General features: G+C 39.1%; 1 protein-coding gene across 3 annotated transcripts in view; it reads right to left on the reverse strand.

Annotated features, from left to right (window-relative positions):
• The window catches only part of LOC143038106 (open rectifier potassium channel protein 1-like), a 333,381-nt gene that overhangs the window by 72,562 nt on the left and 244,366 nt on the right, over positions 1-16,453 (reverse strand). For all 3 annotated transcript variants that reach the window (XM_076207093.1, XM_076207092.1, XM_076207094.1), the window contains one exon: positions 2,362-2,484. In XM_076207093.1, the coding sequence (XP_076063208.1) occupies positions 2,362-2,484 (123 nt within the window). The remainder of the gene's footprint in view (positions 1-2,361; positions 2,485-16,453) is intronic.

Genomic DNA, 16,453 nt, shown 5'->3' on the forward strand with positions numbered 1-16,453 from the left:
GCGCATCGGGTTATAATGCGCACCCATGCACTTCGTTATCTCAGTACACAGATGGCGCGCACCGACGTATAACGCACATGCCCGATCGCATTTGTCTATAACGCAGTTTTACCTCGGTATTTATATCATGTGAACAAGGTTACATGGAGAAGTATTTTTCATTGGCTAGAGCCACCGCTGGGGAAACTGTTGATTTGTCACTAAATTAAGTGTCAGTTTAGGCATCAATCAGGACACAACTAAGAAAAAGTCGGAACTACATGTACCGGTATATGACTCATGTTGTGCGTTCGTCCCTTATTACTTTGTAGCTTAAATAGTTTGTAGGAAATATGATCTAAAAAAAAGTTTATTGAAAGTAAAATATACAGAAAAATTTCGGGATTTTTACAGAAAATGTTCAATTTATACCTTGAGGAAATAATTTGTCTTTACCATTTTTTATTTAATACTGAAACAAACTACAGACTGTTTCGTTTTAGCTTTGAACCTGCAATGACAGTGGTGAAATAGGACAGTCTCTCATCGAGGTGACGTTTAGTTAATATAACTCCCGAAAGAGGGTATTGTAGTCAGGTGTTTGACACGAGTTTATGAACGGCCGCAACGGAATTTGTACCATATAGTGAAGCAACAAAGCCAACATAAAAATTCAAACTAGGATGCTGTGAACATGGGCAAATATCATGAATATTGATCATGTTTCATGGTGTTTAGGCCTATTTAAACATGAAAAATAAGATTCGATAGATACCTACCTATACCAAATATTTATATATGGAGCCCATGCTGACATATTCTTTCATGTCACCATGGCTGTTCTTCTTGTTCTTACGGAACGTCACGGAGAAGTGTGCTGTCCCGACTTTGTGACGGCCAACATCGTCACGTTGTTGTGAAAAAAATTACACACACAGCCGCAGAATTTTTATCGTAGGCCGTAGATAATGCGCACCACCGGATAACGCGCACCCCCCATTTTTAGGCCCTTCCAACGGAAAAAAGTCACGCACTATATGCCGGAAAATATGGTAGACACTCGGTGTTCAGACCAGGCCTAAGATCTCTATCAACTTAACTGTATAATAAAACCTTAACTGTATAACTTCCATTTTTACTACATAATGAGAGCTGACTATTGGCAAGAGCTTCCATCATCTGGCACACAGAAAGTGTTCTACACCAATACAGTGCAGACAACAAACCAAAATTTTTCTCCTGTTAGTTCGATGGGAGAGTTCTTGAATCACTGCTGGTTACTGCAAGGCTGCTTATTTCCAGTTAGTGAAATTTGTGGCAACAATTACTTTTATTTACATTATTGCAGTCAAGTACATGTTGTAGCCAGCTTACCTCAGCTGACTTCTGATCTCTTTTCAAGAACGTTTATGCTGCTATACTCAAAAAACCTAGGATTGATATTGGAGGCACCTCGTAGTTGCAATATAAACAATGTAAAATATATGTCCCAAGGGTGTTGGCCAACCACAGTAATGCTTTCATAAAAAAATAATGCTTCATCTCTTCAGACTTAAGTTGACTCTTAGATGGTGATTATACTAGAATAGGTTGTCAAGGCACCTAAAGTTATCCTTGGCATGCATGACAGCCATGTTTGTTACATCAAAAGTAAAACAAAGGTGATAACCACAGCTATAAAACCCTTGTGATAAGATAGAGCATAAAAAGAATTTGTCAGAAAAAAGCAAAACAAATAAAGATATGAATTAAATGAAGAACAAGATGAATTAAAAGGCTTTGTCTTAGGACTACACAATCTTTGCAGTGTTCTTAACCTCCAAAATCACTGACGGCGTGCAAACTGCGATTTTTTTTTTTTTTTTTTTTTTTTTTTTTTTTTTTTTTTTTTTTTTTTTTTTTTTTTTTTTTTTTTTTTTTTTTTTTTTTTTTTTTTTTTTTTTTTTTTTTTTTTAGAGAGAGAGAGAGAGTACACCATCACAGCGAGTCATGAGGAGGACACTACCCTATGACATTTTCTGGCCCGTTCCGATATCTTAAAACATATCTCTGAGTCGAAGGGAAAATTAAGATAAAAGAATTGAAAGGAGACATTAATAATGAAGATCAAGTTACAGGAAAAGTTGTATTTGAAAGAGTAAACAAAGAAGATGAAAAGGAAAAAACTATACAAATTGTGAAGAAAACGAGAAAAGATGATGAAGGAAGCGAATGGAATAAACTGAATATGATGAAAACAAAGTAAACAAAACAAAAATGAAGCACATTATAGACAGGGAAATGAATAGGCTATCACATATAGAGGTGTGCCATTACAAAGGCAAAACACCTCAAACCTGAACAACCCAACACCTGCTGATGAGGAAACTGTTGACAACCTACCTGCATCAATGTGATGGCATTGAGGAGCTTCCTCATGAGTTTGAGTTCTCGGGGAAGGTTCTGGTTGAACTTGTTTGCCTGGCGACGAAGTGCTCTCGCAAACTTCCTCTCCACTGTTTTTACCTGTGGATAGGATAAAAATATAGTTCCTTGTTTAGTGATTGTCAGAAGTCTGTGTCAGCTATAAAAGGTTAACACAAACCAAGAGATCTGTCAGTTTTATCTACTCCTTGGCCTGAACATTACTATTCAGTTACCCACTTTTTCCTTCTTTTAATGATATCAAGTCCAATACTTCTAATTCCTCATCATACCTGCCTATGAAGATCTTGCCAAATGGACAGTAGAGCTGCCCATTTTCAAAATCTTTCAATCTCCATTCGGTGGTGTAGCCCTGAGGGGTTGACAATCTCTGGACTGAGCCCAAGATATCTTTCTATCAACTTTAACTGTATTTCTTACACCTTTTCACACATAGAGAACTGACAACCAATTTCTCTTCTACTGCTTTCAGCCAGTGACATAGAATTAGAAAGACTCCTACATTAATACAACATAGATAACAGCCCAAAGTTCCTTTGTAGAGATTGTGTGAAGGTCCGAGGACCATTACCAGCCACTGTGGGGCTGTGGGTTTCCAGTCCGAGAAACGTGAGGCAACAATTATCATTATCATTATTATTTCTTTCTCCCTCTCCCTCCCTCCCTCTCTGTATTTACCTAGTTATATTTTAAAGGAAGGGGAGCTATGCTCATGGTGACCCATTTTTGTATCTCACAAGATCAAGTTTGTTCTTAACCCCTTCATTCCGGGCCAAAATCTTGCGGGCAGCATTAGCTGCCAGACGTGCGATGTTGCGTCATAATACTCGCATTATAAAAAATAAAGTTACCGCTGTATTGCTCGTTCTCTTTCACCTGTGAATTTTGATAACCATAGAAAATATGATGAAGCCAGTTTACAGAGTATGGGGGTCACGCAGGTACAACTACGATATATGTAATCAAGACGCAGACATCGGCATCGCAGACACTTGCTCCTCATGACGCCTACGTAGGCATCATCATATAGAAGGGGTTAAATTCTTGTATTGTGTTTCCACAAACCATTTTTTCATCCAATTTGTTCCAGATATCTATTACTCTGTGTAGGAAGGTGTTCTTTTTCAGGTCTCTTCTGTAGCTGTCTTTGAGTTTCATTGCGTGTCCTCTTGTTTTTTCTCTGTCCCACTTTAATAAGTCTTCTCTATCAAGGCATTCCTTTCCTTTCATATTCCTATAGATGGTTAGTATGTCCCCTCATTCTCTTCTTTGTTTCAGGGTTGGCAATTCCAGTTTGGCCAGTCTTTGTTCATATGTTAAGTTTGAAAGTGTTGGGGCCATTTTTGTCATTGCTCTTTGTATTCTTTCTAATTTCCTTATATTCTTTTTTGTACTGGGAGACCATATCAGTGCTGCATATTCCAGTTTTGGCCTTATCAGTGTTTGTAATATTTTTTTTTTATCATTTCCTTATCCAGGTATTTAAAAGCCACCTTTATTGATCTCAACAAATTGTATGTTTCTTTGACTATTTTTTTATATGTTTATCTGGCAACATGTCTTTGGTAATGATTACTCCTAGGTCCCTTTCAGAATTTACTTACTTCTTTTTTGTCAATTCTATACTGTCCTGATATTCTCTTCTTGCTTTTCCCAAATTCGATTACACTGCATTTCTTGATGTTGAATTCTTGCTCCACTCTGAGACTTTGTTCAGATCACTCTGTAATGACTCACAGTGTGTGTATTTATTTACCTAGTTGTATTTACCTAGTTGTATTTTGCAGGAAGGGGAGTTACGCTCATGGTGTCCCGCCTTTGTATCTCGCAGTGTCTAGTTTGCTCTTAAACTCATGAATGTTTTTTTGCACACACTATTTCCTTGTCCAGGTTCCAAGTGTCCAAAACTCTATGTGGAAAACTTTTTTTTTCAGATCTCTTCTGTAGCTGTTTTTTTTTTTTTTTTTTTTCCATGTCCTCTTGTGCTTCTCCTGTCCCAGTTTAACAAGTCCTCTCTATCAAGTATTTCTGTGCCTTTCATGATTCTGTAGATGGTCAGTAGGTCACCTCTCTTCTTTCCTCCAGAGTTGGTAAATCTAGTTTAGCCAATCTCTCCTCATACGACAAGTTTGCAAGTGCAGGTGCCATTTTTGTTACTGCTCTCTGGATTCTCTCTATTTTCTTTATATTCTTTTTGGTACTGGGTGACCACAATGTCGCTGCATATTCTAGTCTAGGCCTTATCAGTATGACCAAATTTTTTTTTAATAATTTCTTCGTCCAAATATGTAAATGCCACTTTTATTGATCTTAGCAAGTTGTAGGATTCTCCAACAATTTTGTTTATCTGTTTGTCATAGGACAAGTCATTTGAGATGATTACACCCAGATCTTTTTTAGATCCCTCCTTCTTTACCTCCTTGGTTCTGCTTTTATATTGTCCTGATATTCTGTTTTTGCTTTTACCAAACTCCATTATGCTACACTTCTTAATATTGAAGTCCACCTCCCATTTCTGACTCCAGTTCCATACCTTATTCAGGTCTTCCTGCAGTGATTTGCAATCCTCTTAAGTTTTTACTTTCATTAACAGTTTGGCATCGTCAGCAAAGAAGCTCATGTAACATTTCACATCCTCATCCATGTCATTCACATAAATAGGAAACATCATTGGAGCTAGTACAGATCCTTGCGGTACTCCTCTTTCCAATCTGAATATTTTTTTCTGAGCACTACTCTCATCTTTCTACCAATCAGGAAGCTCCATCCATTTTAGTAGGTTCCTTGTATCAATCCTATATGTTCCAGTTTCTTTAATAATTTTTTGTGTGGTACTTTGTCAAAAGCTTTTTGTAAGTCCAGGAAGGCAAAGTCAGCCCATCCATTCCTTTCTTGCACTATGTCTATTAATCTTGAGTAGAAACATATTAAGTTTGTGGTACATGATCTTCCTTGTCTGAACCCAAATTGTCTTGGGTTTATTATGTTGTTGTCTTTCATATGTTTTACCCATCTATTCTTGATGATTTTCTCACAAATTTTGGCTACAGTGCTTGTTAGTGATACTGGCCTATAGTTGGTGGGTTCTTCCTTGTTTCCTCCTTTATATATTGGTACAATGTTAGCATTTTTTCAGTCTTTAGGTATCTTTCCTTCTTTGAGTGAGCTATTTATTATGTTGTGTATTTTGTCCATTAGTTCTTCTTTGCATTCTTTTAGAATCCAATTTGCAATACCATCCGGGCCATGTGATTTTCTGACGTCAAGTTTTGATAGGTGTTCTGATATTTATTTTTGTGTTGTTGTAAACTCACTCATGTGGGGAGTTTGCTTGTTATTATCTTAGAGTTGTATCTTACAGGAAGGGGAGCTATGATTGTGGTGTCTCATCTTTGTATCTCACTGTGTCTAGTTTGCTCTTAAATTAATGTATGTTTTTTCCACACACTATTGTTTCATCCAGTTTGTTTCAGACATCCACCTCTCTGTGGGAAAGCTTTTTTTCTGGTTTCTTCTATAACTATCCTTTTTTAGTTTCTTTTCGTGCCCCCTTGTATTTCTCTTATCCCAATTTAGTAAGTCCTCTCCATCAAGGACTTCACTGCCTTTCATGATTCTGTAGATGGTCAGAAGGTCACCTTTTTCTCTTCTTTGTTCCAGAGTCAGTAAATTCAATTTTGATAATCTCTCCTCATGTGACAGGTTTGAAAATGTTGGGGCCATTTTTGTAGTTGCTCTCTGGATTCTTTCAACCTTTATATTCTTTTTGGTACTGGGTGACCATAGTGTTGCAGCGTACTCTAGTCTAGGTTTTATTAGTGTGACTAGTATTTTTTTTTTTTTTTATAATTTCTTTGTTCAAATAAGTAAAAGCCACCTTTATTGATCTTAGAGAGTTGTAGGATTATCCGACAATTTTGTTTATCTGTTTATCAGAGGACATGTTGTTTGTGATGATTACTCCCAGGTCTTTTTCAAATTCCATTTTCTTTACTTCCTTTGTTCCGATTTTATATTGTCCTGATATTCTTTTTACATTTTCCAAGTTCCATTATGCTACATTTCTAGATGCTGAAGTCTACTTCCCACTTCTGACTCAATTTCCAAACATTGTTTAGGTCTTTCTGCAGTGATTCACAATCCATTTCAGTATTCACTTTCCTCAGCAATTTAGCATCATCTGCAAAGAAGCTCATGTAACATTCCACATCTTCATTCATGTTATTCACATATATAGCAAACATTATTGGAGCCAATATTGATCCCTGTGGAACTCCACTAATCACCTCCTCCCAAGCTGAACTCCTTTTCTCTGAGCACTACCCTCATTTTCTTTCCATGCCAAAAATCCTCCAGCCAGTTTAGTAGTTTACTTTGTATCCCTCCTACGTTTTCCAGTATTTTAATAAATTTTTATGTGGCACTTTGTTGAAGCCTTTCTGTAAGTCTAGGAAAGCACAATCAGCCCATACATCCCTTTCTTGCATTATATCTATTAGTCTTGAGTACATACATACATACATATACCAAGGCTTTTTCCCCCTTCCAAGGGAGGTAGCCAAAAAGGGAAAGGCACAAAAACACCCCCACCCATTTCATCCCTAAATACCCTCCACACCCTTCCTCTCATCTGAGCACCTCCTGGATGACGGGTCATCCCTGCACCCTGCCCACCGCCCTGGGTCAGAAGCAGCGTCGCAAGACACAGCACATCCACAGCAAGGCCGCTTCATTTAATCGGCGACCCCCCCTCTCCGTCCCCCTTTGCATATAAGGCGAGGAATGGGGAGAAATCCCTTCGGGCTGCGTCAAAATTTACTCACACATACTACCCCCCCACCCCCACCCCCCCGCCCATTCCTCCTCATGCAGTCACAACATCATCCATATACAACCATTCTCCACTCACCTCTGTCTTCTGTCCTCTCCCTTCCTTCCTCAACAGACATTCCCCTCTTCCCCAAAGCCCCCTTCACCCCATCCATCCACCTCATCCTAGGACGTCCCCTCATGTTCACTCCCTCCACATCTGCCTTCCATACCTCTTTTACTAGTCTTTCTTCACTCATTCTTTCCATGTGTCCAAACCATCCTAATATTCTTTCATCAACCCTATCTCCCAAATCCTTTTTCACCCCTGTTCTCCTCCTCACCTCCTCATTTCTCACTCTATCCAGCCTAGTAACCCCCACCATACTTCTCAGACACCTCATCTCAAACACATTCAAACTCCTTCTCTCTTCCTCTCTTATGTTCCACGTTTCTGCCCCATACAGTGCTGTTGGCACAATCACTCCTTCATACAGTCTCCTCTTTGCATCCATTCCCAAATGTCTATTCCTCATTACACTCTTTAAACCACCAAGGCATTTACTCGCTTCTCTCAATCTACATTCTACCTCCACCTTCACTCCACCTTTTCCTGCTACACTTGCACCCAAGTATCTAAAACTATCCACTTCCTCCAGTCGCTCTCCCTTAATGTTCACTTCCAGTCTACTGCCACTTTCACCCCTTGTACATCTCATCACCTTACTTTTACCCACATTTATCTTTAGCTTTCTTCTATCACATACTCTCACAAACTCTGCCACCAGCTTCCTCAATCCCTCCTCTGACCCTGCCACAAGCGCAGTGTTGTCCGCAAACAACAGCTGGCTCACCTCCCACTTTTCTCCATTTTCTTTAACCATCTCCAATCCCTGACTCACTACCCTAGCATTCACTTCTCGCACCACCCCATCCATGTATAAGTTGAACAGCCAGGGCGACATAACGCATCCTTGACGAAGTCCCATCTTTACTTCAAACCACTCACTCTCTCCATTTCTAATCCTAACACATGCTCTACTACTCTCATAAAAACTCTTGACAGCTCCCAGAAGCTTTCCTCCTATTCCATAAATCTGCATAACCTCCCACAGTGCCTTTCTGTCTACCCTATCATAAGCTTTTTCCAGATCCATAAAAGCCCAAAAAACATCCTTCCCCTTTCCTATAGCTTTCTCACATATCTGTCTTACCACAAAGATCTGATCTACACAACCTCTACCCGTCCTAAATCCACACTGTTCCTCACCAATTACTCCTTCTGTTCCTCTCCTAATCCTCTCAATTAAGATCCTCCCATAAGCCTTCCCTACTACACTCAACAGGCTAATCCCTCTGAAATTACTACATTCACACTTGTCCCCTTTTCCCTTGTAAAGAGGAACTATACAGGCACTACTCCAGTCCTCCGGTACTCTACCCTCTCTCCAGCAAACATTAAATAACCTCACCAACCAGTCCACCATCACTGAACCTCCCTTTTTCAGACATTCTGCATGACATCCATCCAGACCAGGTGCCTTACCTGCTTTCATCATCTTTACAACTGCCTTCACCTCATCCTTCCTTATTTCTCCTCCATTCTCCTCACTCATCACTCTCATTTTCTTCGCATTTCCCACTGCAGCTATCTTTCCTTCCCTATCCTCCTTCACATTCAGCAACTCCCTAAAATATTCTGCCCATCTTCCCCTCACTGCCACCTCTTCCATTATCATCTCTCCATCTGTTCCTTTTACCTTTTCTTCCCTACTTGATTCGCCTCCTCTTCCTCTCTTAATTTCTTTCCAAAACATCTTTTTATTACTTTCAAAATTTTCTGTCATACTCCTACCCCATTTCACATCTGCTCTCCTCTTTGCCTCCTTTACCTTTTGCTTTACTTCTCTTTTCTTTTCTTTGTACGTCTCATATGACTCCCCTGTCCTCTTTTGTAACCAATCTGTGAAAGCTCGCTTCTTCTCTTCTACAACCTTCTTTGTTTCCTCATCCCACCATTCACTACCCTTTCTTCTATTTCCCCCTGTCCTTCTTGTTCCACACACCATCCTTGCACACTTTAAGACTCCCTCCTTGAACCATCCCCATTCCTCCTCCACACCCATCTCTGCTCTATCCTTTACTCCCTCCCACTCCTCCTTCAGCTTCTTTTCGTACTCCTTCTCCTTTTCCTTTTCATTCAAGGAGTTCACTCTAAGAACCTCCCTATCTTTTGTCCCTTTCCTCCTTCTCCATCTATCCTCCACTCTCAGCTTACCTTCCACCAAAAAATGATCTGATATTCCCCCACCCTCTCCCCTTAGCACATGTACATCCTTAACCCCTTCCATACGGTGCCGCACACGTAGGCGTCATGGACTTAGATCTCGGTGGCAGCAGCCAATGCCAGCCGTACGACGTGTCATAATAATACTCGCATCATAAAATATAGTCACCGCTTATATCGATCGTTCTCTCTTCACCCGTGAATTTTGATAACCATAGAAAATGCGATTACAAAAGAATTAGAAAGAATGTCATTATGGAGGGGCGACTACAATAAATATAATCAAGACGCCGATATGGTAGCCTCGCGAATACACTCGCTCCCCATGACGCTTACGTGTGCGGCACCGTATGGAAGGGGTTAACTCTTCCTATCATAATCCTATTTACCACTACATAATCCATTAGCGCTCTATCTACCACCCTTCCCTCCACCACCCTCTCCCATGTGTACTTATGCTTGACTTTCTTCCGAAACACTGTATTTGCTATCATCAACTCTCTTTCTAGACACATTTCCACCATCAACTCTCCACTACGATTCTTTCCTGGAACTCCACACTTCCCAACCACTCCATCGATTGGACCATTTCCCACCCTAGCATTAAGGTCTCCCAGTACTATTACATTGACATTTCTTCCTAAACCCTCTATGCACTCATTTAAATCTATCCAAAAGGCCTCCCTTTCTTCCATGCTCTTCTCACTGCCAGGCCCATATGCACTTACAAGGACCCACATCTCCTTTCCCAGTTTCACCTTCATCCACATTATCCTTGAGGAAACCTCCTTCCACTCCACTACACGTTTACCTATCTACTCACTTACTAGAATAGCCACCCCTTCCCTCCCTCGCCCTCTCTTCACTCCTGATAACCTCCCACTTACACTCCCAAACTTACACTCACCCTTCCCTTTCAACTTAGTTTCACTCAAAGCCAACACATCCATCTTTCTTCTCACAAACATACTACCTATCTCTTCCCTTTTACTCTCATCTGTACCACATCCACGCACATTAAAAGACCCAAACCTTAGGGTGCTGGCCCGAGGCCCTCCAGCACCCCTTAGTCTTGAGTAGAAACAGATTAAGTTTGTGGCACATGATCTTCCCTGTTTCAATCCAAATTGTCTCAGATTTATTATATTGTTTTCTTTCAGGTGTTAAACATCTATTCTTAGTAACATTTTCAAAAATTTTGGTTACAATGCTTGTAAGGGAAACAGGTCTGTGATTTGTTGGATCTTCTTTGTTTCCTCCTTTATATGTTGGTTCAATATTGGCATTTTCCAGTCTTTTGGTATTTTTCCTTCTTTTAGTGAGCAGCTTATTATGTTACATATTTTGTCTATTAATTCTTTACATTCTTTTAGTATCCAGTCTGCTATTCCATCTGGGCCATGTGATTTCCTGACATCAAGGTTAGTTAACTGATCCATTACTTTTTTTTTTTGTGTTATTTCCCTCATGGGAGGAATCGCACTCTGTTCCCTTCATCCCAATGCTGTATTTTTTCTCTAGTGAAAACCAACTTGAAGTGATTGTTCATTAATTCAGCCATTTCTAAATTTTCTGTGTACTATATATTTCCATGATGTAGTTTCATCATTTCCTATTTATTTTTAAGTTTACCATTCACATATCTAAAGGATAGTTTGGGTTGATCTTTACATTTTTCTATGATGTCTTTTTTGTAGTTTCTTTTTTTCTCTCTGCACACTTTTACATATTCAATTCTTTGGTTGATGTTTATTTGCCTATTTATTTTTTTTCCAAGCTTTCTCTCTTCTATCTCTTGCCTCACTGCATCTTCTGTTGAACCAACACTTATTATACACCTTTTCCTGTTTATGTCTTGGTACATATCTATCCACTCCTTCATTACAAATTACCATCAAAATCATCAATTTCTCTTCCATTTGTATCTCTTCATTGTAGAATTTTTTCCAACCCGCATTTTGATAGAATTTCTTAAGTTTCCCTAAGTCTGTTTTGTTGTATATCAGTCTTCTTTTTCTGTATATCTCATTTCTCTCTATATATAATTCCTCCTTTAGTTCAAATTCTATTAATATGTGATCACTTCCCAAATTGTGTCTTGTATTCAATTTTACCCACAATTTTAGGTTCCGTTGTAAATATTAAATCTAGTCTCGACAGTTCTTCATTACGTCTATATCTGGTATTTTCTTTTACCCATTGTGTCATTGCATGTTCTATGGTCATGTCAAGTACCGTATTTTTGGGACCATAAGGCGCAGGCAAAATTCTTAAAATCGGCCAAAATCGAGTAGTGCGCCTTATGTGTGGCTTCAGTGCAAAAAAATGCCTCGGACAGTGACGTACTATTTTGACACATTTCGTAGCTAGCCTGCTGACAGCGACAGTGCATAGGCCTAGAAAAAGTTACAACCAAGTTATAACCAAGATGCATGTATCTTGACAAGAAAATTACGAAAACTTCGACAATTTTCAAGTCCATGCCACTGCATTCATTCATGCTATCATGGCTACATGATAGCGTCCACAACACAGACAGCCATTTTGTATTGGTCTAGTCTCGCTCCATTCCGACTATAGTCATTTGGGTATTTTTTTAGTTTCGACCATGGGCACAATATAGCAATAGAAAATTAATCATTAATTTTGTAAATTAAAATGTATCAACGTAATATGCAATTTTGTGGCCGGAAATGAAAATAAAAAATACCTTGCTACAAGCAAATATGCTAATGAACGAAGTCGGTAGCATAGGATCGGGAAGCCATCTTGTCGTCTGTCAATTGACGGCCTCGGTACTTCCGACAGTACCTCGCCAGGTACATTTCCTTGAAGGAATGTTATGGAGCAGAGATACATGCATTCCTTCAAGCTGCAAGAACTTTGTATACCCCACAAGCTGAGAGAATGGTTGAAAAGCCCGCCAACGTCTCACACAATCACGACAACGAGGACGAGCCGGATAACATTTAATTTGCTGGTAATGATTTATTAAACACAGGTTAGGTTAGGTTAGGTTAGACGAATTTATCATCCTTTCATTTCTTCGACGTTGGCATCTATCATAACAAACATGGCGTACTATTCGTCCGACAGGACTTCGTTACTTACGAAATCTGTTTTAGCATCTTTTTTGTTTTTTTATTTCCTCTCACAAAATTGCATATTATGTTGATAAATTATAATTTACAAAATCAAAAATTAATTTTCTATTGCTATATTGTGCCCATGGTCAAAACTAAAAATTTACCTTCATTTGTAATAAATCTTGTGTTTTTAAGTGAATAGAGAATTCCGGGAACAAAACTGCTAATGTTGGTTTTATTCCCCACAATTCCCGAAACGTGTTTATGTTGTTTTTTAGGGGTATTGGCAGGGCAGACTGTCCATGGAGGTGGTCTGATTTTGCTAAATCCCAACCGATTTTTCTCATTCAACAACGAAAATGTTCAGTTCTGAATGCACTTACATATGCATGATTATCCGATGACAAGACCAGGTGCGCCTTATGGTCAGGCGCGCCTTATGTAAGGATGGGGAATAGCAAATTACGGGTGCGCCTTATGGTACGAAGCGCCTTATGGTCTGAAAAATATGGTAATTCATTTTCCTATATCTCCACTTTTCACTGTCATCTCTTCCCAACAGATTTCTTTGCAATTAAAATCTCCCATAAGTACCAGGTTACCTCCATCCTTCAGCATCTTGATTAATAAATGCCTTGTGTCTTCTAAAATTTTTGAATGCTTGTCCTCTTTCCAAGAGCCTGTTTTTGGGAGCACATAAATCACTACAAACTTTAAACTTTTCATGTCTCTATCTTTAACTTTTATCATGATCATTTCCACACTGTTTTTACCCTCTGTAACCTTCATCACATTTAAGTTTTTCTTGGCCAGAAACATGACTCCTCCCCCATGATTTTCATCTCTATTTTTCATCCAATGATTATATAATCCATGTGTGTGTATGTATGTGTACTCTTGTATTTACCTAGTTGTATTTTATGGGATGAGAGCTATGCTCGTAGTGACCTGTTTTCATATCTCTCTGCATCCAGTTTATTCTTAAAATTGTGTATAGTTTTGGCACTCACTGTTTCTCCATTTAGTTTGTTCCAGACATCAATCACTCTGTGTGGGAAGCTATTCTTTTTCAGGTCTCTTCTGTAACTGTCCTTCTTTAGCTTCTTTTCATGTCCTGTTTCTCTTCTCTCCCATTTTAATAAGTCGTCTCTATTGAGAATTTCCATCCCTTTCATAATTCTGCAAATAGTCAACAAATCACTTTTCTCTTCTCTGTTCCAGTGTTGATAGATGTAGTTTCTCCAATCTTTGTTCATATGTCAGATTTGATAGTGTAGGTGCCATTTTTGTTGCTGCTCTTTGGATTCTAATTTTCATGTGTTCTCTTTTTGTCCTAGGTGTCCATAGTGTTGCATCATATTCTAGTTTAGGTCTTATTAGTGTAACCACTATTTTTTTAACCATTTCTTCATCCATGTAGTCGAAGTCCACTTTCATTGATCTTAATAAGTTAAAAGTCCCTCCAAATAATTTATTGACATGTTTATCAGGTGTCAAGTTACTTGAGATGATCACTCCCAGGTCCCTTATGAATAAACTTTTTTGACTTCCTTGTTTCCAATTTTATATTGACCCGATAACTTTTACTTTTTCCAAATTCCATTATGCTACATTTCTTAATGTTGAAGTTCATCTCACATCTCTGACTCCATTCCCATATTTTGTCTAGGTCTTCTTGTAGTAATCTGCAATCTTCTTCTGTTATTACTCTCTTGAGTAGTTTGGCATCATCAGCAAAGAAGTTCATGTAACACTTTACTCCCTCATCCATATCATTTATATATATGGCAAACATTAAAGGAGCCAATACAGAGCCTTGCAGGATGGCACTCTTCACATCTTCTCAGTTCAAATTTTTGTCTCTAAGTACCACTCTCATTTTTCTCCCAACTAAGAAATCCTTCATCCATTCCAGTAGCTTACCTTGTATTCCTCCTATTATTTCAATTTTTCTTATTAAATTTTTATGTGGTACTTTGTCAAATGCCTTCTGCAAGTCCAAGAAAGCACAATCTGCCCAGCCATCTTTCTTGTATTTTCTCAATTAATCTTGAGTAAAAGCATATTAAGTTTGTGGTACACGACCTTCCATTTCTAAAGCCAAATTGTTTAGGGTTTACTATTTCATTTTCTTCCAAGTATTTGGTCCATCTGTTTCTGATGACTTTTTCACATATTTTTGCTACTGTGCTTGTAAGGAATTCAGGTCTGAAGTTTGTAGGATCTTCTTTATTTCCTCCTTTATATATTGGTACTATGTTTGCATGCCTTTACTTTACTTGGCTACAAATTAGGATGAGCGAATCGTACGAGAGGTACAAAGTAAAGAGAAGGAAAGTAAAGCATAAGATAAAGGAAGCAAAGAGGAGAGCAGATGTGAAGTGGGGTAAGAGTATGACAAAATTTTGAAAATAATAAAAAGATGTTTTAGAAAGAAATTAAAAGAGGAAGAGAAGGCAAATCAAGTAGAGAAGAAAAGGTAAAAGGTGCAGATGGAGAGATGATAATGGAAGAGAAGGCAGTGAGAGGAGTTGCTAAATGTGAAGGAGGATAGGGAGGGAAAGGTAGTTGCAGTGGGAAACGCTAAGAAAATGAGAGTGATGAGTGAGTAAAATGGAGGAGAAATAGGGAAAGATGAAGTGGAAGCAGCTGTTAAGATGATGAGAGCAGGTAAGGCACCTAGGTTGAATGGATGCCATGCAGAATGTCTAAAAAAAGGAGGTTACAGTGATGGTGGACTGGCTGGTGAGGTTATTTAATGTTTGTTTAAGAGAGGGTAGAGTGTCGGAGGACTGGAGGAGTGCCTGTATAGTTTTGCTTTACAAGGGAAAGGGGGACAAGTGTGAGTGTAGTAGTTTCGGAGGGATCAGCTTGTTGAGTGTAGTTGGGAAGGCCTATGGGAGGAACAGAGGGAGTAATTGGTGAGGAACAGTGTGGTTTTAGAACAGGTAGGGGTTGTGTAGATCAGATTTTTGTGGTAAGACAGATATGTGAGAAAGCTATAGCAAAAGGTAGGGATGTTTTTTGGGCTTTTATGGATCTGGAAAAGGTTTATGACAGGGTAGACAGGAAGGCACTGTGGGAGGTATTACAGATATATGGGATAGGAGGAAAGCTGTTAAGAGCAGTCAAGAGCTTTTACGAGAGTAGTAGAGCTTGTGTTAGGATTAGAAATGGAGAGAGTGAATGGTTTGAGGTCAGGAATGTGTTATGTTGCCCTGGCTGTTAAATCTATACATGGATGGGGTGGTGCGAGAGGTGAATGCAAGGGTAGTGGGTCAGGGATTGGAGAAAGTTAAAGAAAATGGAGAAAAGTGGGAAATAAGCCAGTTGTTGTTTGCTGACGACACTGTGCTTGTAGCAGGATCAAAGGAGGGATTGAGGAAGTTAGTGACAGAGTTTGAGAAGGTGTGTGAAAGAAGGAAGTTGAAGACAAATGTGGGCAAAAGTAAGGTGATGAGATGTACAAGGGGAGAGAGTGACAGCAGGCTGGAAGTGAGCATTAAGGGTGAGACACTGGAGAAAGTGGATAGTTTTAGATACTTGGGTGCGAATGTGGCAGGAAAGGGAGGAGTGGGGGTGGAGGTAGAATGTAGATTGAGAGAAGCAAGTAAATGCCTTGGTGGATTAAAAAGTATAACAAGAAATAGACATCTGTAGAGGAAGATATATGAAGGAGTGATTGTGCCAACATCACTTTACAGGGCAGGAACATGGAACATAAGAGAGGAAGAGAGGAGTTTGAATGTGTTTGAGATGAGGTGTCTGAGAAGTATGATAGGAGTCACTAGGATAGATAATATGAAAAATGAGGAGGTGAGGAGGAGAACAGGGGTGGAAAGGGAGCTAGGGGATAGGGTTGATGAAA

Source organism: Oratosquilla oratoria, chromosome 23 (genome assembly GCF_046742065.1).
Source record: "Oratosquilla oratoria isolate Oo_2021 chromosome 23, ASM4674206v1, whole genome shotgun sequence".
In the NCBI taxonomy this organism is placed as follows: Eukaryota; Metazoa; Arthropoda; class Malacostraca; order Stomatopoda; family Squillidae; genus Oratosquilla; species Oratosquilla oratoria.